Source organism: Sus scrofa, chromosome 1 (genome assembly GCF_054392235.1).
Source record: "Sus scrofa isolate SSC_HxYL_T2T_F1_AM1 chromosome 1, Sscrofa_HxYL_maternal_Yorkshire_Landrace_v2.0, whole genome shotgun sequence".
NCBI lineage: Eukaryota > Metazoa > Chordata > Mammalia > Artiodactyla > Suidae > Sus > Sus scrofa.
The window spans coordinates 175,206,020-175,233,017 of NC_139383.1; the positions used below are offsets into that span (position 1 = coordinate 175,206,020).

The 26,998-nt window shown below is 44.0% G+C and overlaps 1 protein-coding gene and 1 non-coding gene across 5 annotated transcripts in view; one reads left to right on the forward strand and one right to left on the reverse strand.

Moving 5' to 3' along the window:
• Nucleotides 1–26,998, forward strand: part of MAP2K1 (mitogen-activated protein kinase kinase 1) — an 87,476-nt gene that overhangs the window by 14,426 nt on the left and 46,052 nt on the right. For all 4 annotated transcript variants that reach the window (XR_014814524.1, XR_014814519.1, NM_001143716.2 and 1 more), the window contains 2 exon segments: nt 24,173–24,383; nt 26,201–26,347. Coding sequence is in view for 2 of the 4 variants with exons in the window: in NM_001143716.2 (NP_001137188.2) it covers nt 24,173–24,383; nt 26,201–26,347 (358 nt within the window). In the remaining 2 variants the exon portion in view is untranslated.
• Nucleotides 22,749–22,880, reverse strand: LOC146406862 (small nucleolar RNA SNORA31). Its single transcript, XR_014832361.1, has one exon. It is a non-coding gene; the product is annotated as a small nucleolar RNA SNORA31 (small nucleolar RNA).

Below are 26,998 nucleotides of genomic sequence, written 5' to 3' on the forward strand. Positions count from 1 at the left end.
TTCATCAATTATCTGAATTTGCACTAAAATTCCAAAAGAAAGGTCATAATATTCCATTGTACAAAAGGGAAAATGAAGTTCAGGAAAGTTAAATAATTTCCACAAGGTTGCAGAACTATGGAACTATGTTTAGAATCCAGGTCTGTCCTGCTCTAATACCCATGCTTTTCCCACATAGCTTCAAAGATTCCATAAAATGTTAGAGGTCTTCTTAGAGCAACATTCTCCAGAGCTGTAGCCACTAGCCATATATGGCTGTTTAAATTTTAATGAATTAAAATTAAATAAAGTTGGGAGTTCCTGTCATGGCTCAGTGGAAATGAATCTGACTAGTATCCGTGAGGATGCAGGTTGGATCCCTGGCCTTGCTCAATGGGTTAAGGATCCTGTATTGCTGTGAGCTGTGGTATAGGTTGCGGCTCAGATTTGGCATTGCTGAGGTTGTGGCGTAGGCTGGCAGCTGCAGCTCTGATTCGACCCCTAGCCTGGGAACCTCCATATGCCTCGGGTGAGGCCCTAAAAAGACCAAAGTAAATAGATAATGTAAACAAATAAAATTAAATAAAGTTAAAAATTAATTCCTAATTTGCACTAGCCACACTTCAAGGACTCAGTGGCCACTTGCGGCTAGTGGCTACTATGTTGGGCAGCACAGATCACAACATTTTCATCACTGCAGAAAATTCTATTAGTATCTAGAGGTCATCCAATTTTACCCTTTTTAAAAAGTTTATTTTTGCCCCTTTATTTTACAAAGGAGAAAATGTAGGACAGAGGAAGAAAGTAACTTCTTTAGTGTTACACATCTAATTAATCCAGGTCTTTGGACTGGTGGCTTTTCCTATGTTCCACCCTCTTCCTTAAAAAGAAGTTAATTGAATAGAGATGTGCAAAAGGAGTAACTTCTACTGTCCCAGCTTTGCTTGGCCTTCAAACCAGATTTTTTTTGTCTTTTGTACTTTTTAGGGCCGCACCCATGGCATATGGAGGTTCCCAGGCTAGGGGTCTAATTGGAGCTACAGCTGCCGGCCTACACCACAGCCGCAGCAACGCCAGATCCTAAACCCACTGAGCGATACCAAGGATCAGACCTGCAACCTCATGGTTCCTAGTTGGATTTGTTTCTGCTACTCCACGACGGGAACTCCTAAAACCAGATTCTTTCTCCGGAAGTACAGTCCTGAGTTTTCCCGAGTTCAAAGGGCATGTTGTGATTAATTTTCCCTAGGGAAAAGAAAGATGTTTGTTGGAAAGGAATTCCATGCTTAATGTATGAAATGGCGCTTTGATTCCCTCTGGTTCCTTCTCTGTCTTCCAAGGACTTTATAATTGAATTTGCAGCTGCTAACCATTTGTCTTCCAAACAAGGCCAACTTCACAACAGTTCAAATGACAGAGGTATATATACTTGAATGCCAGCAGCTGCTTGTTATTTGCTGTTTATATTTTCTATGGCATTTGTGTTAGGGTCAAATAGATTTAGATTATGACCAGAATTACAACAATAGATTTCTAACTTGTGTATTTAGAAGATTGAGATACATTAACATTCATTTAACTGATGCTTACTTAGTGCATACCTGATATGTACCAGGCACTGGGCTGAGAGATGGACAAAAAGTTTTGCGGAAAACTGAAAAAGATGCCAATGTTATGGCCAAGTTGAATGCATTTTAAATTTCCTAAATTGGGAGTTCCCGTCGTGGCACAGTGGTTAACGAATCCGACTAGGAACCATGAGGTTGCGGGTTCGGTCCCTGCCCTTGCTCAGTGGGTTAATGATCTGGTGTTGCCGTGAACTGTGGTGTAGGTTGCAGACGTGGCTCGGATCCCGTGTTGCTGTGGCTCTGGCGTAGGCCAGTGGCTACAGCTCCAATTCTACCCCTCACCTGGGAACCTCCATGTGCCGCAGGTGCGGCCCAAAGAAATAGCAAAAAGACAAAAAAAAAAAAAAAAAAAAAAAAATTCCTAAATTGTATTGTCAGTATTTACCATCCACATATCTACCTGTTTAGCTCTGAATTTCAGTAAGAGCTCCAGTTTGGCTCATAGCTTTGAAGTAAAATTAAGATCACTTGGAAATGTCCTTTTAGTAGATGCTATTAAAGACATTTAAATTGAGCACTCCAGTGTTTAAATACCAGTCTAACGTGTATGTGTGCATGCTTGGGGGATGGGCATGTGGGAACAAAACTGAGGCATTGTACTGGGGTAATATTTTTAGGAAGCCTAAATGTGATGTTTGATTTCAGTCTAAACGACTCATGGCTTAGAAAATTATCTTTCAGAAACCGAGACATTAAAGTTTTGGGTTTTTTCCTAAAGAAATGTTAAGGTTAACCTGCATGACTATGCTCAGAGAGATTGAAAACAAATGTGAAGGAAGTTCCCATCGTGGTTCAGTGGAAACGAATTGGACTAGGAACCATGAGGCTGCGGGTTCAATCCCTGGCCTCACTCAGTGGGTTAAGGATCTGGCGTTGCCGTGAGCTGTGGTGTAGGTTGCAGATGCGGCTAGGATCCTGCGTTGCTGTGGCTGTGGTGTAGGGAACAGCCTGGGAACCTCCATATGCCAAGGGAGTGGCCCTAGAAAAGGCAAAAAAAGACAAAATAAATAAATTAATTAATTAAAATAAAAATAAAAGCAAATGTGAAGGAGGGCAGGGTGTCTAGGAGAGTGCCTGTCTTGCCTGAGAGTGCAAAGGCAGGGGCAGAGACGACTTTAAAGATGGTGGGCACAACTGGATGGGATCTCAGGGAGCTCTGACATCTGGTCCTTCTGTCTGAGATCATGGGGGCGGGCAGGTGGGCAGGGGAGTGGAGCATCCAGAGGACTTTTTGAGAGTAGGGTCTGATTTCTAGGAAGTTGGGGGTAGGATTACAAGAGTTTCGGGATCAATAGGCCCAAATGCAGGATGGTCTGAGGAGGACTGTGGGTCACCTCAGAGTGGTACTTCTTTTGGTGTTAGTGCAGTGAAGGACCCAGCTTGCTGATCAGATTTTGAATAAATGTTTCTACATCCCACCCAAGTGTTTTATGTGAGTCCAGAGACCAGCCCCTCTTTCAGATGGCTCTGAATGTCTTCAGAATTTTCAGGGTGCGGTACTTTTGAATAACAGCACCCTGTGTAGAGCAGAAGTGTGACATCTTCTTAGAGCAACATTCTTCAAAGCTGTAGCCACTAGCCATATGTGGCTATTTACATTTTAATGAATTAAAATTAAAGTTGGGAGTTCCCCTTGTGGCTCAGTGGAAACGAATCTGACTAGTATCCGTGAGGATGCAGGTTGGATCCCTGGCCTTGCTCAGTGGGTTAAGGATCCTGCGTTGCTGTGAGCTGTGGTGTAGGTCATAGATGCAGCTCGGATCTGGCATTGCTGTGGCTGTGGTATAGGTCGGAGGCTACAGCTCTGATTCAACCCCTAGCCTGGGAACCTCCGTATGCCTTGGGTGAGGCCCTAAAAAGACCAAAGTAAATAGATATGTAAACAAATAAAATTAAATAAAGTTAAAAATTAATTCCTAATTTGCACTAGCCACACTTCAAGTATTCAGTGGCCACCTGTGTCTAGTGGCTACTGTGTTGGACAGCACAGGTCACATTTTTATCACTGCAGAAAATTCTGTTAGTATGTAGAGGTCATCCAATTTTACCCTTTTTAAAAAGTTTATTTTTGCCCCTTTAGTTTGCAAAGAAGATGAAGGACAGAGGAAGAAAGTAACTTGTTTAGTGTTATACATCTCATTAATCCAGGCCCTTGGACTGGTTGCCTGGTGGCTTTTCCTATGTTCCACCCTCTTTTCTGTGATTGTTGACTTGCCACATAACCATTCTGTGCCTGCTTCTTTTCTTCAATGGGGGGATGATGAGAATGTCTTTCTTTACTTCAGGGTTTATACAAGCTGCACATGACCGTGTAGGTCACCACAGGCACACTTTCAAGCTCTGAGTAGATGTTAAATTTTATTGTTGAAGGGAATCTTGGCGATCTTTGTTGCAATCCTGTCTTTGGGCAGATAAAGAGTCCAGGACTATAAAGAAGCCTTAGAGAAGCTGACCTTGTCACCCTGCAGGTTCTATTTTGAACTGTGAGTTTGCATTTTGAGTATGGATAGCCTGGACTCAGTGAGGCACAGTGGAAAGGTTTTAGAACCAGCAGACTTGGGTGTGACTCCTGATCCTGCCTCTTACTGTTTTAAGTGATCTCATACAAGTTTTTTCCTATCCCAGAGTCAGTTTGCACATCTGTAAAATGGGCACAACAACTGTCCTCAGCAGAAAGGATTCATAGATAGATACTTTGTGTGTGTAAACTGCTTCTGATAATTAACTGGACTCATGCTAAGGGCCAGGACTAGAGTCCCAGCCCAAGGTGCCTTATTCTCTGTCAGGTGAGAAAGAGGGAAAATTCTCACCTCCCTGAGAACTTCCAGTGATGAGGCCCTTCAGCTGTTCTTGATCCACACAGGCTTAGAATAGAGTCAACGCCGGGCATACTTGCAATTTTTGGGGATGTGCAGGAAGCAAAAGAATTATTTTCAGTGAAACAGGAGGCTGCAAAAGGTGCCTAGGAAACAACTGCCACAGTACATCCTAATATAGACTCCTCTCAGCTTCTCTAGGCCGCCATCTGCCTGATGGGCACCACCCAGGAAGCTCAGCTTTCTTCCCCAAGAGTTTAAAGAGGATTTCCTGGGCTCTGTGTGTGTGTGTAGGAACAGTGAGCTGTAGCCAGTGACGTAAAGGGAAGGTAACACTCCCTTCCTGTGGTTCAACCCAGATGTTGAGGATCAGTTCCAGGTAGATCTTGGGTTTAACTTCTTCATGGTTCTTCTAGGTATCTTCCTCCATGGGCCCTGGCCTCTGCTGACACTGTGTCTTCTACTGGGGATTCCCTTCTCCACCTTCTGTGCATGTTGAAATCCTAATCTTGCGTTTGGTTTATAGGTCAGCTCTTCTGTAAATCCACCACAGACTTGTCCTCCACTCTGCTTAGGTGGCGGTCATCTACTTCCCCTTCCTGAGCACTCTGTACATATCCCATTAATATGTTAGTTATTTGCGTAACTCTGTCCAGTTGGTCTGGACTTGAGGAAGCCTGGGACTGGGTCTTACTCATCATCTCTAGTGCCTATCATGTTCCCTAGTGTCTGGTTTGGTCAAATTTTGTGAATGACTTAATCCTTCAGATGGCAGTAAAGGCAGAGGGCAGGAGACGCTTTTCTCCCAAGGTCAAGATTCTGCAGAGTCTAACTTTGACTTAATTAGTGGTTAATCATTTTCTATTAGAATGTCTTGGTGCAAAAGGGTCATAGAGTTGGTGGTAATCATAGCATTTGTTCTGCGAGGCTCTGGGTACTCAGTTTTTTACATCTATTTATTTCCTTGTTCAACCACACAAGGCAAGTGAGATGTGTGTTTCCTCTACCTGATAGATGAGGAAACTGATCTGGTGAAGGTCCATTTATGTGTCATATGGGCAGCTAAGGGCCTGTAGTCCTTTGTATTGTCTTTTCAGTCAACAGTCCCTTCCTGGAGCAGTGAGGAAACTGGGTGTGACATTCTTTGGTGTTCCCTCAGCTCCATGCTTGGTATAGAGGAAGGCTCAGGGAATGTGTGGGGTTGGATCGATTGGCAAGCCTCTTTTGCATACTGAGCTGAACACTTATCCCCAGCAAATGTTGGGCTTCTTGATGGATATGTGACATCAGTGGCTGAATATACATGGCACCTGTGGCTTTTCACACTCTTCCCCCACGCCTCTTCAGGGACTGGGATAGGACAGATGGCCACAGACACAGGATTCTCAGCTCTGCATCTTCTCTGCAGATCACATTTGGGGGAAAGTTAAGTTTATGCGGTAGCACAGTTTTGGAAACATGCTTTCATACTGCTGGTAAGTTGTTTAAAACTCTGGATAAATCACACTTCAGCAGAACTTATTTGGGAAAAGAGTTTAATTTCACTGTAGGTGGTTGCAGTTCCCACCCACTAGCTCTCCTGCCCCCTTAATAAATCTAGGCTGAGAGGTGAATGCAGTACTAAGCTAGGCTATTTCTAGACCCAGGATAGCGTTATGTTACATTAATCATCCTTTTCACCACCAACACCTTTCTTCATTCCTTCTCCCTTGAGCATAGCCACCTGTCTGTCCTAAAATGTTAGAAGTGGAAAAGATTTTGATAGTTCATCTCTTGGATGTGATGTGAAGAGACTGGATTCGGAGACGCTGGGAAGCTTACTTGGTGTTATACAGCTGATAAAGACCTGAACTGAGATCCAGGGCCCCTGCCCTAGGGCCTGCCCTCTGCTCTGTCTTATAAGTAAGGCAGAGTCTGTATGTTCAGTTTAAAATGGGTAATCTTGACTGGTTGCTCTTTTTTTTTTTTTTTTTTTTTTTTTTGGCTTTTTAAGGGCTGCACCCGCTGCATACGGAGGTTCTCAGGCTAGGGGTCCAGTTGTAGCTACAGCTGCCAGCCTACACCACAGCCACAGCAACGCCAGATTTGAGCTGTGTCTGTGACCTACACCACAGCTCATGGCAACGCCAGATCCTTAACCCAGTGAGCGAGGCCAGGGATCGAATCCTCAACCTCATGGTTCCTAGTCGGATTCATTTCTGCTGTGCTATGACAGGAACTCCTCATTGATTTCTTGATTAAAAACATTTTTTTTAAGTTTTTTTTTTTTTTTTGTCTTTTTAGGGCCACACCCAAGGCATATGGAAGTTCCCAGGCTAGGGGTCCAGTCAGAGCTGCAGCTGCTGGTCTACGCCACAGCCACAGCTATGATACTGCTGAGCCATGACGGGAATGCCTAAAAATATTTTTTATATCCATCTATATCTATATATCTTCTACTTTCTTTACTACAGAGCTCTCAAGTCTCTTTAATTAAGGGAAAGAAAGGAGCTAATGATTCCCTGCCCCTCTTATACCATGACCAGTTTCCCTACAGATGCAAACTCTGTTCTGGATCTTGGTGGGCCCTCTTGCTTTGTGTCCTGGAAGTGATCTGCGAGGCAGACATCTGAGGTTGGAGTGCTGGCTCCACCCTCATACATTTGTGTTAGTTGGGCTCATTCTTTACACTCTCTCATCCAAGTTGCTTGCCAGTGTTTGGGAGTCTAGTTCTCCTTGAAGGTTGAAGTCAAGTATTTACTTTTTTTTTTTTTTTTTTTTTTGCAGCCCCTCAGCATATGGAGCCTCTAGGCCAGGGATCAGATCTGAGCCACAACCATGAACTAAGCCACATTTGTGGCAACACCGGATCCTTAACCTGCTGTGCTGGGCTGGGGATCGAACCCATGTCCCAGCTCTCCCAAAATGCTGCTGATCTCGTTGTGCCATAGCAGGAGCTCCATAAAGTCAGGTACTATCTTGATCATGAAACCTTGCATGGTCTCCCTTGGAAAAGGGACTGTCCATGAATTACTCAGGAGACAAACCACTTGGGGTTGTATATGTGGTGATTGCAACACATACCTGTTGTGTTTTACCACTTGCAGTGTGGACTTCTGGAGGTCGAGATTCAGTCTCTATGCCCTATTTTTAGCCCAGGCCTGGAATGTAGTAAGTAGTCTTTAAATGTGGAATGAATGAATATCGGGTTAGTTTACAGAGCTCATATGGGACAAGAGATTGGCTCCTTTGGGTTTTTATTGATATTACATGCAGTGTTATGTGCATTGAGTTCCTTTCTCCCTCCCTCCCTATGGCTGCACCTGTAGCATATGGAAGTTCCCATGCTAGGGGTTGAATTGGAGCTGCAGTTGCCAGTCTTTGCTACAGCCACAGCAGTGCCAGATCTGAACTGCATCTACGACCTGTGTCACAGCTTGCAGCAATGCCAGATCCTTAACCAACTGAGCGAAGCCAGGGATTGAACTTGCATCCTCACAGAGACAACATCTGGTCCTTAACCCATTGAGCCACAATGGGAATTCTTCCATTGAGTTTCTTGATAACTATGCTTGAATCATTTCTACTTTTTTCCTTTTTTTTTTTTTTTTAACTGATTAAGCAAAGCTGCGCTAGTTGGAGCCTCCACATGGACCTGCCTGACTGTTGTAGGTAAAGTGCTTAATTCTGAGCCTGGCATGAAGGAAGCTGGGAGTATTAATTATCTGGTCAGGTAGAGTCTAGTTACTAGACTGTAAATGATGATGATGGGCAAGAATATCATAAATGTCCTAGGGTTTGGGGGCCTGAAGGAGTTAAAGCTCCTCTCAGAACAGCCCAAGAAGCTCCTAGGAAGTATCTTCCGAGGCAGGATGTGGCAAACCAGTGAGTAAATGAGAACCGTTCTCCTTTGGAAGAAAAGGAAGTGGGTGGGGAAAAGTGAAGAGGAAGAGCCTGGTGGCCAAATCTTTTTTATCTGGTGCTGTAAGAACATGCTTCTCTTTTGAATGCCAGGCAGAGCCTGTAGAATTTTAACCCAAAGCAACCAAGGTCTAAAGAATGCTTAATAAGGCTTGCTTTGCAGTTGTCTTATTTTTCTCCATAGCTAATAACAAGTTTAATGTGCAGTGGAGTATTATCTTAGTAGGTTGTGTTTCCTTTCTTTCTTTTTCTTTTTTAGGGCCATACCTGAGGCATATGGAAGCTCCCAGAAGCTTCTTTTGAGCTAGGGGTCAAATTGGAGCTGCAGCTGCCAGCCTACACCACAGCCATAGCAACACCAGATCCGAGCCATGTCTGCCACCTACACTGCAGTTCGTGGCAATGCCGGATCCTTAACCCACTGGGCACGGTCAGGGATCAAACCTGCATCCTTGTGATTACTAGTCAAGTTCATTACCACTGAGCCACAGCGGGAACTCCTAGATTGTGTTCTCTAATCTTGGTCATTGGCGTAATTTTTTCTGCTCTTTAAGGATTCACAGTAATGTGAGGTATCCTCCACAAGCATCCTCTTTTTTTGACCAAGAATGCGTTAGAAGAAAAGATATTTTTGATTTCTAATTTGTTTGTTTTAGTAAAGTGTCTCTTTAATGTGTTTAGCTATTTGTTTCAGAACACAGTCTCACCTATCCTCTGTCTAATTGTTCATAACAGTCTTTTGTAACACAGTTCAAGAATATTCTTCCATGTAATGCTAGTGAGAGATCTTGTTCAAGGTTAGATGACCAGTTACCAGCAGAGTTGATGGAGGGCTCCAGATCTCCTGACTTCAAGTTCAGAGTTATTTCCACAATCTTAGTGTCTTTTCTTAAGAACATGGTTTATATATCGGAGGTAAATTATTGACAGAGGGTGCAATTTTGCAAATAAATATAGCCCTCAGGGATTCAGTAATGCATGTATGAAATGTAGTAGGTGAACTGAATTTGGTGAGCTTCAAGCATCACTGGAAAAGCATCTATCTTTATAAATGTGTTGTATAGACAGCAATAATGTAAATCAGTGTGGGTTTAGGAATCCACTCCAGGGCTCTGGTTTGATATGAGAGAAAGACTTCTTTCCTTAAAATGAGCTGATATATGTGATGGACTGGATTTGACTGTATTGTCACAGGCTTCTTTGAGCCAGACTTTGGAACAGGTACTGTGAGGTTAGTTATCTAAAAGAGAACTCCCCAGTGGGCATCCAAAGACCAGGAAAGCTGAACTCAGGCAGTTTTTAGACTTCAGATTTCTACATACTCTTTCTCTCAAGGAAGACAATTATCTCCTGAGTTGTGAAACTCTTTTTTTTTTTTTGCTTTTTAGGGCCACACTTGTGGCGAGTTCCTAGGCTAGGGGTCAAATTGGAAATGCAACTGCCGGCCTATGCCACAGCAATACCAGATCCAGGCTGCATCTGTGACCTGTGCCACAGCTCACAGCAATGCTGGATGCTTAACCCACTGAGCAAGTCCAGGGATCGAACCCACATCCTCATGAATACTAGTAGGGGTTATTACCACTAAGTCACTCTTGACTCTATGAAGATTCTATACTGGAATTTTTAAAAATTGAAATATAGTTGATTTACAGCATTGTGTGTCAGGAATATAGTGTAGTGATTTGGGTTTTTGGCAATTTTATTTCATTATAGATTATTGCAAGATACTGAATATAATTCCCCGTGCTTAAATTCTTATTGCTTATCTGTTTTATGGATAGTAGTTTATATCTGTCAAGCCCATATTCCTAATTTGTCCCCCAGCCTCTTTGGTAATCATAAATTTGTTTTCTATGTCTGTGAATCTATTTCTATTTTGCATATAGATTCATTTATATTATTTTTTAGATTCCGCATGTAAATGGTGTCATATAGTATTTGTCTTTGACTTATTTCAGTAAGTAGTATATTCTTTAGGTCCATCTTTGTTTCTGCAAATGGCAATATTTCATTCTTTTTTTATATTCCACTGTAAACATACACCATATCTTATTAAGCCAATGATCTGTTGATGGGCACTTGGGTTGCTTCCATGTCTTGGCTATTGTGAATAGTGCTGCCAACAACGTTGGAGTGCATGTATCTTTTCAAATAGGAGTTTTCTTTTTTTCTGAAGATATCTCACGAGTGGAATTGCTAGGTCGTATGGTAGCACTATTTTTCATTTGTTAAGGAATCTTAATGCTGTTTTTCATAGTGGCTGCACCTGTTTACATTCCCACCAACAGTGTAGGAGGGTTCCCTTTTCTCCACATCTTTTCTAGCATTTGTTATTTTTGGACTTTATTGATAGCCGTTCTGACCAAGTGTGGTGAGACCTCATTGTGGTTTTGATCTGCATTTCTCTAATAACTAGCAGTGATGAGCATCTTTTCATGCACTTTTAAGCTGTCTTTATATCTTCTCTGGACAGATGTCTATTTAGGCCTTCTGCCCATTTTTGGAGTGGGTTTTTTGTTTTTTTGATATTGACTTGTATGGGATGTTTGTATATTTTGGATACTAACCCCTTATTAGTTGTATCACCATACTAGAATTTTTGTACTTCTCCAAAAGTCTACTTTGTATGACCACATTATTGGTGATTTGACCCCAGAAGTGCATACTTAAATTGCATTCCAGTCAAATTGTGGTATTTTTTTTTCTTTCTTTTTACAGCTGCACCTGTGGCATATGGAAGCTCCTAGACTAGAGGTCGAGTCAGAGCTGTAGCTGAGGCCTTCGCCACAGCCATAGCAACACTGGACCTGAGCCTCACCTGTGACCTACACTGTAGCTTGCAGCAACGCTGGACCCTTAACCTACTGAGCAAGGCCAGGGTTTTAACGCACATCCTCACGGAGACTACATTGGGTTATTAACCCACCAAGCCACAATGGGAACTTCTCTTGCATGTGTTTTATTTTATTTATTTATTTATTTTTGTCTTTTTGCCTTTTTCTAGGGCCACACCCATGGCATATGGAGGTTCCCAGGCTAGGGGTCAAATCGGAGCTGTAGCCGCCGGCCTACACCACGGCCACAGCAACGCAGGATCCGAGCCGCATCTGCGACCCACACCACAGCTCACGGCAACGCTGGATCCTTAACCCACTGAGTGAGGCCAGGGATGGAACCTGCAACCTCATGGTTCCTGGTCAGATTCGTTAACCACTGAGCCATGATGGGAACTCCCTTGCATGTATTTTAGATGTTTAAATATTATATCAAGTATTCTTATGGCATTTTTAGAAGCTAAGATGTCAGGCTGCTGTTCTTTGCTGAATTACAAACAACATCCAGAGGCATTCTAGGCTGGTGTTCTAGGACCACTTTTTTTTTTCAACTTAAGATTTTGACTTATTTTATACTAAGGTAAAATTGACATATAAAATTGTGTAAGTTTAAAGTGTTCGGTGTGCTGGCTTGGTATGTTTATGTATTGCCGTATGATTACCACCTTAGCATTGGCTAACACCTCTGTCATGTCATGTAATTACCATTTCTTTTTTTTTTTCATGGTGAGAACATTTAAGATCTAGTTTCTTAGCAACTCTGAAGTATATAATACATTATTGTTGACTATATAATCACTGTGCTGTGCATTAGATCTGTAGAACTCATTCATCTCCTAACTGCAGATTTGTACCCTTTAACCAGCATCTCCCCGTTTCCTCCCCAAACCTAATTCCTTAGCATGGTGTACTGTGTCTAGCCCCAGCTTACCCTCCAGCCTAATCTGGGCTGTCTCCTGGATGCACCTATTCTCTGGCCACTTGAAACGATTTGTAATTTTCAGTGCCCAAGCCTTGATGGAGAGCTTTTTCCCTCTGCTACAAAAACTGATCTCCTTCAGGACTAAACTTGGGCGTTACGTTTTCTGACCTTCACTTTCCCTTCCTCATCTTAGATAGAGTTGTCTTTTTTTTTTTTTTTTTTTTCTGTTCTGGTACCGCCCTGTGCCCACCTCACTTTTAGCATTCTGGTCCGCTTACACTGTAGTTCTCGTTAGTATCTTCCCCTGTGTTTGGCTTGCGCTATGATACCTCTGTCGCCGTTATCTCTATATTTCTGTCTCCCTACCTCTTACACACACACACTGCCTAGTGAGGGCAGGGACCTTGTCTTCCTCATCTGTAACTCCTTAGCCTCCAGCATAGATAGTGCCTGGTACGCAGCGGATGCTCCGTAATGAATCTACATTGCATTTTCACTCTGTAGACATAAACGGGTATATGCTAGATGTCCCCTCCAGTTCCTTATCCCCTGCCCCCCTCTAGTTTGGAGCAGTCCTGGAGATTTACATTCTCATGGTCACTTCTGCTTCTTTGGGACTCACATTTCCCATCCTCTGATTTTTTTTTTTTCTTCTTCTTTTTGCTTTGTGTTGAACCAACTTGGAATTTGGCCCCCTTTCCCTTGTTTCCACCAAACAACAGTAAGAACAAAATATGCACAAAGCTATTTGTGTGCATGGCAGATTGGACTGTAGGCCTGGGATAGGGAGGATGTACTACAATACAACAATAAAGACAACTTAAAATCTAGTGTAGGGAGGATGTACTACAATACAACAATAAAGACAACTTAAAATCTGGTCTTAAGTGACTTTTGCCACTCTGCCATGGTGCATCCGCTTTTCCCTCTCTTGCTGTTTCATAGCTACTCCCAAAAGAAGTTTCTCTGATTTTATTCTGCACCATAATTCTACTCTCCAGCTCTACCCCTGCCTGCTTTTCAGGTCTGCTTCTGCCTATGCCAAGACTCAGGTGCAGGCCTTTCTAAGCTATGGGCCAGCTTTCTCATCCTCTGGTATCCTCTGCTCCGAGGGGTTTGTTAGCACAAACACTTATTTTCCCACCCTCCACCTTCTTTCAGAAGCTAAAAGCAAGCACTGTCAATTTTGGTCTTAAATTTCATTCTCTCTGGTCCATGATGTTACTTCATTCATCTGGGTTTTGACTCTGCCAGGCCAACTGCTTCTTTTTTTTTTTTTTTGTCTTTTTGCCTTTTCTAGGGCCGCTTCTGCAGCATATGGAGGTTCCCAGGCTGGGGGTCTAATTGGAGCTGTAGCCGCTGGCCTACACCATAGCCATAGCAATGCCGGATCCTTAACCCACTGAGCAAGGCCAGGGATTGGTTCCTAGTTGGATTCGTTAACCACTGAGCCATAGTGAAACCTCCAGGCCAACTGCTCTTATATGCAGAGTCTGACTAGTAGTTTTCCACACCTTAGTTTAAGGAGTTGAGTGCCTGAGTGAGCACTTGTCTGGACTTCTAGCCCTGTTCCTGAGATCAGGGTTCCATGATGGAATGTCATCGCTGGAGAGTGACCCGTGGAGTGAGATTTTTCCCCAGAGTTGATGTGTACTCAAAAGTGAGGTTTGCCCACCCCTCTTATGTGTACTTTGGGCAGCAGATGAGCCTAGCTGTAGCAAGCATGTTGTTCCTATATTTAAGGGGGAAAATAGGTCTGGAGAATTGAAGATTTCTCAATATGGGCTAGAATTGAAGAGATGTTGTGAGTGCTGTGTTTCTTCTGACTCTATCTTCCTGCCTTTAGCTATGCTTCTGGGCACTGGCTGGTGATCTTTTTGCCTTGGGGATTCAACTGACCTCATGGTTCTGGGTTGGGAGGTCTAGGATTATGGTCACACTGGGTCCTTTCTCCTTGAAGATCAGCCTGTACCTCTCAGTCACAGAGCACCATGGGCCATTATTATACAAGGAATTTCTAAAAGGTCTTTTGCTAGAACAGAGAATGGGTGGGGTCAATTTTTTTTTTTTTTTGGTTGGGGGGGGTTGGCGGCATGCAGCAGCTTGATGTGGGATCTCAGTTCCCAGACCAGAGACTGAACCCCAGGCCACTGTAGTGAAAGTGCTGAGTCCTGATGAATACACCACCAGGGAATTCCCCAAATACATCATCTTTTTTTTTGCTTTTCAGGGCCGCACCCGGGGCATATGGAGGTTCGAAGGCTAGGAGTCCAGTTGGAGCTACAGCTGCCAGCCTATACCACAGTCACAGCAATGGAGGATCTGAGCTGGGTCTGTGACCTACACCACAGCTCATGGCAGTGCCAGTTCCTTGATGCACTGAGTGAGGCCAGGGATCGAACCTGCAACCTCATGGTTCCTAGTTGGATTCGTTTTTGCTACGCCACAATGGGAATTCCCCCCAAATACATCATCTTAATAAGGCCACAGTATATCATCTTATCCTTTCAAGAATAATCAGCCACTTTCCATTTTGTGGCTACCTCCAGACCCAGGGCTACCTTTGTTTTTCTGATGGTGACCATACATTTATTGAATTTTCTACCTGGGTTATCCTTAGTGCTTTCTTTTTTTCCTCCTTTTTTTTCTCCTCCCCAACATTTCCCGTCTCCTTCTTTCTACTTTTTACCCTGCCTCAGTGGCTGTGCTTTGGCTCTTTGATGGCTACTAGAATATTCACTGCTTCTACAGTGTGCTTCACCTGGGCATTGCCTTATCTCTTCCCTTCTCTCCCCAGTCAAAATGTTGTCAACCTGAAAGGAATTCCTTTTTGGGTGAATTTAATCTGTTGTCCTCTTGGGGATTTTACCTCAGAGGAATAAGTCCCTGATTGGTAAATGCCTTGTGAGCGGTGAGTTAGTGGGAGATTTGTTTGAAGGACATAAGCTAAGCTCTTCAGCGTGGTGTGGAGAAAGGTTTAACCTTTAGAATTTCAACTCTAGCCTTGGGTAAGTTATTTAGCTACTCCTGGCCTTCCATTTCCATATCTGTAAAATGGGAACAACATACCTATTTTTAAATGTTGTTGTGAGGGTTAAATGATTTAATGAGTGTACCATGGCTACTAGCATTTAGAAAGCTCATCTCTCTCTCTCTTTTTTTTTTTTTTTTTTTTTTTTTTGTCTTTTTTGCTATTTCTTGGGCCGCTCCCGCGGCATATGGAGGTTCCCAGGCTAGGGGTCCAATCGGAGCTGCAGCCAGAGCCACAGCAAAGGAAGCTCATCTCTTAACTGCATCTAAATTTTCATTCTTTATCCACAGTTATATCTCTCTTTTGTCCCTGTTGAGTAAAGGTGATACATTCCTTTTCATCCTTCTGGCTTTTGATCTTTTTTTCCCTCTCCCTCCAAGCTTCGTCACTTCTTTCTTTCCTTTTTGTATTTCTTCATATGACTGATCCTTGAGGAATTGATTCATATGTGACTAATAGGAAACAAATTTTGTCCACTGGGGTAGAAGGAATCATAGGCTGTCAGTTCTTTCAAGCAACATTATGACACCCCCTCTCTGATTCAGGATGTTCTTCAGTATATAAGAAGAGTCTGTACAAGTGGGTGGTTCTGTCACTCCAGAGGTTCCTCTGTGTGTGTGTGCATGTGTTTTCTAACTTGGCTGTCTGCAGAAACATTGCCATGGGAAGGTAATTTACATGATTTCAGAAGGCAGTTTGAGTCTAAGGACCCAGTTGTTTTATTTATTTATTTATTCAGGGGTGAAGGAAGAAAAATACTTCATTCCTTTTCCAAGCAAAGGAGATCGCAGCAGGCTAATGCTTAAAAGACTGTTCTGCCCCAACCCCCAACCCCTGCTGTTTTTTTTTTTTTTTTTCAAAGGCTAGGAACATGTGATTCTTACCTGTCTCTTTTTAGTTAAACTCATTCTTTTGACTTTTAAAAACGTTTGTTTATTGACTTGCAAGCTACTTGATTTAAAGTGAAATTAAAGAGAAACACCTGTCTCACCTCTCGTTTTCTAATTTTTTTACCTTCAAGTTTTAGTCCTCCAATATTCTGCTTATAATATTCTTACTCCTAGTGCTATACCATCGTCTATATACTAGACCCTACTGGAATGCCTTTTTTTTTTTTTTTTTGCTTTTTAGTGCCGCTCCCGCTGCGTATGGAAGTTCCCAGGCTAGGAGTCAAATTGGAGCTAAAGCTGCCAGCCTACACCACAACCACAGCCACAGCCACATCAGATCTGAGCAGTGTCTGCGACCTACACCACAGCTTATGGCAGTGCTGGATCCATAACCCACTGAGCGAGGCCAGGGATTGAACCCGCAACCTCATGGTTCCTAGTCAGATTCGTTTCCGCTGTGCCACAACAGGAACTGCCCTGGAATACCCTTTGATAAAGTATCAAAGGAAAAAGCACTAAGGATGGGATAGCTGTCAGTGGGGTTTGTATGTAGACAGGGAGTAATGACTAGGCTCTCTAACCATCCAACATGGGAAGCCAGCTTCTGTCCTTGTAGACATCTGTAGCCCTGGAATTTAGCAGTGTAGTTCTGTCCTTAGAACAATACTATAGGAAGAATCTGGTATTAGGATTAGAGAATTTTAGCCCTGAAAAGGACTTTACCATTTAGCGTAATTACCTTTTTTTACCTATGAGAAAAATTGGGGAAAAGTGACTTGTACAAGTTTACAGACCAAGTAAGTATCAGAGTTGAATCCACGTCTTCTGATTCCCAAAGCCTTCACACCTGTTCCCCAAGCACAGCGTATCTGGCAGCCACATGCATGTTTTTCTCCTTTCTAGTACTTTCATGTGCCATTGTGAAAGACCACCTCTTTGCTGGCCCAGAAATACCAGTTTTCCTGTATACATTTCTGGCCCTGGAAGTAGGTCCAGGGGCTACTTCAAGAAGAATGACTGAAATTTTTCATACCTACACTTGAAATTTTTCTTACCTACACATCTGTTAGCAAATTGAGATAAGTAGATGGCCAAGTTGTGAGTAGGCAGCCTTAGGAAAAGAAAAAAAATACCTCTGTTAAATTCACATTAGGAGTTCCCATTGTGGCACAGCAGAAACGAATCTGACTGGGAACCATGAGGTTGCAGGTTCCATCCCTGGCCTCGCTTAGTAGGGTTAAGGATCCGGCGTTGCCGTGAGCTGTGGTGTAGGTTGCAGACAAAGCTTGGATTCTGCATTGCTATGACTGTGACGTAGGCTAGCAGCTGTAGCTCTGATTAGACCCCTAGCCTGGGAACCTCCATGTGTGGCCCTAAAAACAAACAAAAAACCAAAGAAAGAAAGAAAAAAGAATAAAAGGAAATAAGAAGACAACTTCCAAGACTGATCAGTCTGTCTATTGAGAGATACTGAGATTGAGGGAGAGAGGACACAGATAGACACTGACTAGGACTTTTGAAGGAATTGGTTCATGTGATCATGGAAGCCTGCTAAGTCCAAAATCTGGCAGGCTGGAAACCCATGGAAGGGTTGCACTTTGAGTCCAAGGCAGTTGGCTGGAAGAATTCATTCTTCTGGTAGGTTGGTCTGTTCCATTAAGGCCTTCAACTGATTGGATAAGGCCCACTCACATTATGGAGGATAATCTGCTGTACTCAAAGTCTACCAATTTAAATGTTAATTTCCCCCCCCCCCCATTTTCATGGAAACATCCAGAATAAAATTTGACTAAATATGTTGCTTGGTACTTGGGCCTAGCCGAGTTGACACAAAATTTATAAGTCTTATGCCCCCTTCTAGTTACTACCCTCCCCTACCACAAGGTGATCACTTTTTTACTTTACAATAGCATAGATTAGTTTTGAATTTTATACAGATGCAGTGACATAATATGTGATCTTTTGCATCTGACCTCTTCCACTGAGCTTGTATACATAATCCTAGAACTTTATTGCCTAGGTAACCAGCCCTTCCCAGAGTGGCTCACAGGATTGAGGTGTAGGAGGGCATATGCCCCTCCCTACATGTTGTCTGGAACTGGCCCTAGTGGCACACCTGCACTCTCTAACACAGATGGGCTAGTCCAGGTTGGAGTCTGGAAGTTGGTAAGCTGCGCCTTGGGCCCCTTCTTCATTCTAGCCTATTCTCTTTCCTTTCCTCTCTTTGTACCCCCTCCAATCTCCTGCAGTCCATGGTTTGACTGCGTGAAGGCCCCTGATGCCATTGCTTTTCTTTTTCCTCACATTCTTCCCTTTCCCCTCTTATCTCCCTGGTTGAAGCTCCATAGCCCCTCAACCCGAATATGCCCTCAGCCACCTGTACCCCCTCAGCTGGCTGTCACAGGGACAGGCTTTCTTAGAGACATCTAGACAATTCTCCCTGTCTTCCTCCACATAGAATTTCAGAGGGGGAGTGGTATAGGGTATAGATCAAAGGGTTGCAGCCTTACTCTCTGGATGCTCTTCCCTCTTAGCTTAGGTCTTTCTACCTTCCCTCTTTCTTCCCTGCCTGCCTTGCCAAAAGCCGCAGGGGAGGGAGAACTTCACAGTTTGGGCTCCCTGGTGAGGTCCCCTACTTGCAATGGATCCTTTCTCTCCTTCCAGCACAGTGATTGGTTGTCATCCTCTCCTCTTTTCTCTGTGCTTCCTTTTGGCAGAGCTGGGGCCTTCCACCTACACACAGCAACCTTGCTCATGTTGGTGGCAGCGGCTGGTGTTTGGCATGCATTTGTGGCCCATTTCTACTTGGTGTGTGGCAGTTTGAAGACCCTGTTTCTCACCTCCCTCCCCTTCCATCATTCCTTTGGGTCAGCTTCCCATTACAGTGACCTTCAGGATGGGATGTGGCAGGTTGGGCCCTTGAAAGGAGCTCTGTTTCAGGAGTTGGAAGACCTGCCACCAGTAAGCTGTGTGACTTTGTCCTCTCTGGACCTCCATTTCCTCACTTGTAAAATAGGTTGGATCAGGTGGTCTTTAGGGTCCCTCCCTGTGCTGCCTTTTATACTGCTTCTTAATTTGAATCATTGAGCCACAAATGAAAGATTCCAGCTGTGATGGTGTAATTAGGCTTAGCAGATGGGTGTGATGGGAGGGAAGGAGATGTTCTTGTCCATAGCATTCTTTTTCCCCCACCCACTCCATTGTGCCTTCCTGGTGTTTTCAGAATACAAATGACAACCCGTGTTTTTCTCCAAGTCCTGTGTTTCTCCTCTGCGTTCTCTTTTCAAGCCTATAATCTTCTTGTATCTGGATGAACTGATGTTTACTGTAAGACAGCCCTGGTGTAGAATTCACATTACAGTGTATCGTTTCCTTTCTGCTATGGGGAACATCATGGGGCCCAGAGCCATCACAGCGGCTGTGTCAGGGATGTGCTCTGCCGGGCTCCAGCTTCTTTTCTCAATTTCTAGTTCTGATTTCTTTTAAAACCAGAGATTGTGAAGGAGGCAGGGTCTTGTGAGTATTGGAGATTTGTATGTGGTTGAGGTGAAGAGCCCCTCTACCTATTTCCTTAGTTTGAAGTACTTCACCTTGGGAGCACAGAAATGAGCCTGATTGAACATCATCTACTTCCTGTGCGAGAGGAAGCAATATTGAATACTCATATGTTCATCGATTGCTTTTTAATGAGTCACGAAAGTGGTTTTGATGCCAGGATTTGCCTTTCACCTTCAGATAAAATTTTTTCTTTCATACTCTGAAACAGTTTTTTTTTTTTTTTTTTAAAAAGCTTTTTTGGAGGCTTTTTAAAATAATTATTGAATTACAAGACAGTAACTCCTGGATCCTGCAGTTGCTGCTTTGGCTCCTCCTCAGTCTCCAACCCGCTCCCACCTGCCCTAACATTTGTGTGGTAATGTGTCAAAATTCCAGTGTTTTGTCGCATTTGTTTTCCATTTTGATCTTCTCCTGGTGAAATAAGCATCTTGTTTCCCCATTTTGCAAGAGAAAACTGAGGTGTGGCAAGTGAAACGACATGGTCACACACAGCTAGTTGATGACCAGCTGGGGATAGGATCCAGGATTCCTGATGACTAGTGATTTGTTAACCTGACAACACTGTTCCACCCCAGTCTTTAGGAAAGTCTTGGCACAATAGCTTAAAGTCTTTGCCATGTCAGTTCTCTCCTTGGCTCCACCTTCTGAAAGCACAAATCAGAAGCCAGTTCCTTAGCTGGTGGGGTAGGCAGATAGACCATAGAGCAAACAGGGGAGGGGAGGGAGGCAAGTGGCACAAAGCCCAGACTTAGTTTTTTTCTCTGAAGGTGGGAGAATTCCTGATTTCTGCCGAGAGTCAGGAAAATGGGCAGAGTCAGCGTCCCTCCAACCCCTCACCCCCCCATGGTTGTGATTGCCTGAGGCCAGTGTTTCTTGCAAGGCAGTGCTGAGGTCAATGTACAGAGGAGACATTGCATCATGGGCAGAGGACTCGTCATGTAGTTACACCATTTTCATGTGTGATTGAGCCCTGGTGTGTTAAGGGCTTCACACTAGGATCTTACCCATGATGATAAGTTGCCTCCCTTGAAAGTATGGAACTTTTTGAAGAGGTAATACAGCATCATGATTAAGGTTAGACAGTCTCTCTGTCCAGGTTTGAATCCTGGCTCTGCCACTTACTGTGTGACCATGGACAAGTCCCTTCACCTGTCTGTGCTTGAGTTCTCTATCTGCTGTAATTGTAGGGTTGTGGATTAAATGCATTAATACATGTAGAACACTTGAAAGAGTATGCGGTGGGAATTCCTGTCATGGTTCAAGGGTTAACGAACCTGACTGGTAACCATGTGGTTACAGGTTTGATCCCTGGACTTGCTCACTGGGTTGAGGAACCGGCATTGCCATGAGCTGTGGTGTAGGTCATGGTCACGGCTCAGATCCCTCGTTGCTGTGGCTGTGGGATAGGCTGGCAGCTGTAGCTCCAATTCGACCCCTAGCCTGGGAACCTCCTTATGCTTCAGGTGTGGCCCTGAAAAGACAAAAGACGAAAAAAAAAAAAAAAAAAAAGAAAGAAAGAAAAGTGTTTGTGGTGTTGTCAGGCAAGTTATTGTCCTTTCATCTAGCCCTCCTTCCCTCCCTCCCTTATACACACTCTGTGTGGTGTGTGTGTTCTTGACAGCAACTTTTTGGAGTCTGCCTTTCCAATCAGACGGCCAAGCTCTTCAGGCAACTCATCCAAGTTTTAGCTGTGGGGTCTGTCTGTATTTGACATGTGTTTCTAAATGTTGTCATTGATGGGCTCCTTTGTGGAGAGACCTTAGAGAAAAGAAAGCAGAGGGTGTGTACTGTGTACTCCCAGTCACACTTATTCCAGTCCCCACACCTGAAGGACTGGGGGTAGCAGTGCGTCTGAGTGGAGCCTTTTAGCTGGATAGGGACCAACTGTCTGCATAACAAAACACCATAGACTGAGTGGCTTAAACAACAGGAATTAGTTTTCTCATAGTTCTGGAGGCTTGAAGTCCTAAATGCGGGTACCAGCATGGTTGGGTTTTGGTGAGGCCTCTCTTCCTGGCTTGCAGACAGCTGCCTGCTTGCTGTGTCATCCTACAGCCTTTCTTTAAGAGTGTGTGGGGGGAAGGCCACCTCTCTTATAAGGCCATCAATCCTGATTAGGATTCAACTCATATGACCTTATTTAACTTTACCTCCTAAAAATCCTATCTCTAAATATAGTTACATCGGGGAGTTCCTGTTGTGGCACAGCAGAAACAGATCTGACTAGGGACCATGAGGTTGTGGGTTCGATCCCTGGCCTTGCTCAGTGGGTTAAGGATCCAGTGTTGATGTGAGCTGTGGTGTAGGTCACAGGTGCGGCTCAGATCCCGCATTGCTGTGATTGTGGCTGTGGCCAGCAGCTGTAGCTCTGATTGGACCCCTAGCGTGGGAACCTCTATATGCCTCGGGCTGGGGTGGGGGTGCGTGGCCCTAAAAAAAAAAAATACACACACACACATATAGTTACATTGGGAGTTAGGGTTTCAACAGGTCAGTTTGGGTGGCGGGCGGGGGCGGGGCATGGGGAGACAACTGATTGTTCAATCCCAGGCACCAGCCTTCTTACCTCTAGAGTTATCCAGTGAGGGAAATTGGGAAAGTCAGCCTTGTGTCCTCTTTGGCCCCATGTGTGTGTGATTTGTGAGGCAGTATTGGGTCTTCCTATAAACTGAGGAGGCAATGGGTCTCCATCTCCTTGCCTTCTTAAGGTTTGTCATAGAGTATGAGTGAAAAGTGGAAGATCATGCTTGCTGCTACTGTCCAAGCTCAGAAACGGTGTGTATGTTGAAGAGAGGGGGCACCAACGTTCTCATGTGTCTTGACAGCCTGTCTCATCACCTGTAACGTTTGTTTAGACTAGGGACAAAAATCAAATGAAACACAGTGGAAGCTCTCTTTATTATCCTCCTCTTAACAAGCTCCCAGGAGTAATGAATACTTTTCAGTTTTTTTGTGTAAAACACCCTAACAGGCTGCTCTCTGCCATACCCACTCTCTCTGGCACCCACTGGTTGAATTATGTGCTTACCAAGAGCTGGTTTGTTGCCAAAGTCATTTGTACAATTGTAGCTGGTATTGCAATTAAGTAATGTACTTATTATTTTGTTTTCTTGTGAACTTAAATTCTTTGAAGTAAAGCAGGCTTTTATGTTCACAAGGTTATTTGTGAGTTGCAAAATATTTCTCCCCACGTTCCCCCATTCAATCTGGGCTGCCACAGTCAGACAAGCAAAAATCGTGAGAATGTTTTCTTCTTGCATCTGTAATGGAAACCTGAGTAGCAGACAGTGACTGCTCCAGGCCTGTCAAATAGATACGTAATAATGTACTTATTTAAATCACATAAACTGACAAAATGTGACTGCAAATGAAGTGGTTTTCTTTTTTTTCCTTTATAATCACTAGTTAAAAGCCACGGAAAGACTCAATAAGTCCAAGTTACTAAAGAACATTACTGTCAAATTAGGTATGCATTAAAATTGGGGGAAATCATCAAACTCTTAAAATTTTACTCTGAGATTACTCTCTCTACATTTTTATTCTACTTTAGGGAATCAGGATTTGGGAATGACAGACATTGTATTACATTCTGACTCATGTAGGAAAGATGATGTGGGACTCTCACCAGGGGACCCTTATTCAAAGAGAGGGCCTCACTCTGTGGTGGAAGGCGGGTGAATTTCTATGTATATTGAAAAAATAAAAATTTTAGGTATATCTTGGAGTTCTGGTCATGGCTCAGCAGTTAATGAACTCGACTAGGATCCATGAGGATGCAGGTTCGATCCCTGGCCTTGCTCAGTGGGCTAAGGATCTGGTGTTGCTGTGAGCTGTGGTGTAGGTTACTGATGAGGCTTAGATCCTGCGTGGCTTTGGCTGTGGCTGTGGCTGGCAACTGTAGCTCCAATTGGACCCCTAGCATGGGAACCTCCATATGCCACGGGAGTGGCCCTGAAAAGCAAAAACAAAAACAAACAAACAAAAATTTAGCTATATCTTTTTTGTTCTATATTGATTGACCTTGTTCTTGACCTGATAACATTGGAAAGGAGGGTTTCTTTTTAATTAAAAAAAATTTATATGTCATACATGTATTAGGTATATTCATTTAAAATTGTATTGAAGTACAGTTGATTTACAGTGTTGTGTTAATGGAAAGGAAGATTTCTATTGTGATTCAGGTTAGAGCCTGTTTTGATGATTCACTTTGGTTTCAGTTTTAATGGTTTTAGGAAATAGATTTTATTTTGTTTATGGTGGTGTTAAAACAGACTAGTAGGGCTTTTGAAATTGGGGTTTAAAAGCAAATTAAAGTGGCTCACTCTGGATTTTAGCAGATTCTGTGGTTCCTCTAGTAGACTCGGAGCAAAGTGAGAGAGAATGAATTCCCTTATTTTACCAGTGAGGCGATCAGGCCTTGAGAGGTGATGTGTGTCAGAGGGGAGTTGTGCAGGGTGGCAGAGTGAAGGGGCTGAGCCAAGCAGATGGGACCTCCGCCAGCCTCCATCAGTTCTCTCTCTGGCCCTAGAGTGGAGGTCTCCACAGCAGGAGTGCTCCCCTGAGCGGACTTCTCTGATGACAGTGTTGACCTATGCTCCCACTTTGGGACAGGACCAACCTGGAGGCCTTGCAGAAGAAGCTGGAGGAGCTGGAGCTCGATGAACAGCAGCGGAAGCGCCTCGAGGCCTTTCTTACCCAGAAGCAGAAGGTGGGGGAACTGAAGGATGACGACTTCGAGAAGATCAGTGAGCTGGGTGCCGGCAATGGAGGTGTGGTGTTCAAGGTCTCCCACAAGCCGTCCGGCCTGGTCATGGCCCGAAAGGTAAGGCCAGTTTACAAGAAAACAAAACAAAACTGAATGAAGCTTGTCTTGGTGAACAGGTAATTGGATTATCTCTTAGAAGACCTGGGGGCCTGGTGACAAAAGTAGGGGGAAGACTGACTTTTCATTCAGTACCTTTATGTGCTGTTTGAGTTTTGAACGCATATTATCTATCAGATTATAAACAAACACACTAATGATGTTTAGTATATTTATCACCCTCTCCCTAGACTGGAAGCAGCTGACCTTTTGTTAGCTTTTTGTGTGCTCTGGAAAGAAAGCTAGGATTCTTGTTTGCCATTTATTGAGAGCAGGAGACGCTGCTTTCATTTACCCAGCCGCAGGCATGCTCAAAAGACCGATTTCATGTTGTCTCCCTACACTCCGCCCCTGCCAGTGGGTCTCCTTCATCTGCCTCCAGTGTAGCATCTCAGCTCCCCACCATGGCATGCAGTCTTAGGGCTGGACTTCCCTTTCTGGAGATCCGGGGTCCTCCTCTTTCTGATAATGAGGTTGGACTCTTGTTTTGCAGCATCCTGTGTTAATTCCTGCCACACTTTTTGGCCCAGGCTATTCCTTCCATCTTCTTACACACTGCACATCTTAAAGGCCCACCTCCCTGTGCAGCTTTCACTAGCTGTTCCAGCCCACACTAATAACTACTCCTTCTATGTCCTCTGACACTTATTGTTTGTTGATGGATGTTTTTAGAAGCTTAGGCTTATTCAGTAAACATTTCATGTGTCTGTCACATGTCTCCCAAGCTGAAACAAGGTACTGTGTTAGAGGGAGACATATGGTGACTCCTGAGGCCCTAGCTGAATCTCAATCTCCTGAGATCAAGGAGAAATCTCTTGGGCAGCTTAGGTGGCAGACCTAGTTCCTCATGCCCTTCTAGTCCTACCACCTTTGAGTATCAACCAAGTCCTCAAGGCCACTTTCCCCTCAGCTCTCAGCTTTACAGGTCCTTTTGTTCTTGGGAGGGGTGAATCTCCTCTTCCTCAGTCTTGGCTCTCTGGAGCAGAGGCACAGCTGCGCCCCCCCCACTACCGCCTCCCATTATAGCTCCTCCAGTGTCAACACCTGCCTTGCTATGTGGGCACTTAGTGCTCTGGTTGGGTAGAGACTTATTTGTTAAAACTTGCCTGTTTCCGCTCTTTCTTTTTTTTCTTTTTTCTTTTTGTCTTTTTGCCATTTCTAGGGCCACTCCTGCAGCATATGGAGGTTGCCAGGCTAGGGGTCTAATTGGAGCTGTAGTCACCGGTCTACGCCAGAGCCACAGCAACGTGGGATTCGAGCCGCGTCTGCAACCTACACCACAGCTCATGGCAATGCCGGATTCTTAACCCACTGAGCGAGGCCAGGGATCAAACCCACAACCTCATGGTTCCTAGTCGGATTTGTTAACCACTGTGTCACGACAGGAACTCCCTCTCTTTCTTTCTTTTTTTAGTTGTGTGTCTTTTTAGGGCTGCACCCTCAGCATATGGAGGTTCCCAGACTAGGGGTCAAATCAGAGTTATAGCTGCTGGTCTACGCTGCAGCCACAGCAACATGGGATCCAAGCCATGTCTGCGACCTACAACACAAGCTCACAGCAATGATCCTTAACCCGCTGAGCGAGGCCAGGGGTCAAACCTGCATCCTCATGGATACTAGTCGGGTTTTTTACCACTGAGCCATGATGGGAACTCCCTGTTTCCTCTCTTTCTACCTTTAAGAGCTTAGGCATTTAAGAAAGCATCTATCCATTCATCTAACCATCTATCTATTGAAATATTTTTAAAGCCTCTCTTCCTCCCACCTTTCTTTTCCAGCTAATTCACCTGGAGATCAAACCTGCAATCCGGAATCAGATTATAAGGGAGCTGCAGGTTCTACATGAGTGCAATTCCCCCTACATTGTGGGCTTCTACGGCGCATTCTACAGCGATGGTGAGATCAGTATCTGCATGGAGCACATGGTATGTAGCAACCTGTCAGCAGTGGCCTTGGGAGTTGGGTGGCTATGGTCTAATCTTTGGTCTGGGATGTGACTGGCTGCTTCCTTGTTCCTCCCTGGACCTGCATCCCTGTCTTGGACATCTAGGAAGTCTGACTGATAGAATAGCCAAAAAGATGACAGGTCTCCTTCCTAGGCCCCTGCCTCTTCAAAGAGACTAGCAGCAACCAGGCATCCTTGGTGGGTGTGCCTAGAGTACATCTTCCATTTGTCTAGATGGCAAGATTTCGATGTGGGTAAAATCTGGTTTATACTGTTTAAATCCACTTATTACATGCAATGCTGTGTGCTCAGCACATAGTTCTAGGGTTAAGAGATGAGTGGTGACAATCCTGCCTCCAGAGAGTTTATAATCTGCTTTAAGAGCAGCATTAGCAAAACTAATGATGATAAATGTTATTGGCTGTATATTGTATCAAGCACTGCCCTAAGCAAATTATTATTTTATTGCATTTTTACAACCACCTTGTTGGGTTGGGTAGATTATCTGTGTTTTGCACATGAGAAAACTTGAGGCTCAGAGAAATGGAATAACTTAACCAAGGTCATGAAGCTGGTAAGTGGAAATGGTAGAATTTAAACCAAGGCTGTCTGACCCCAGTGTACTTTGTCA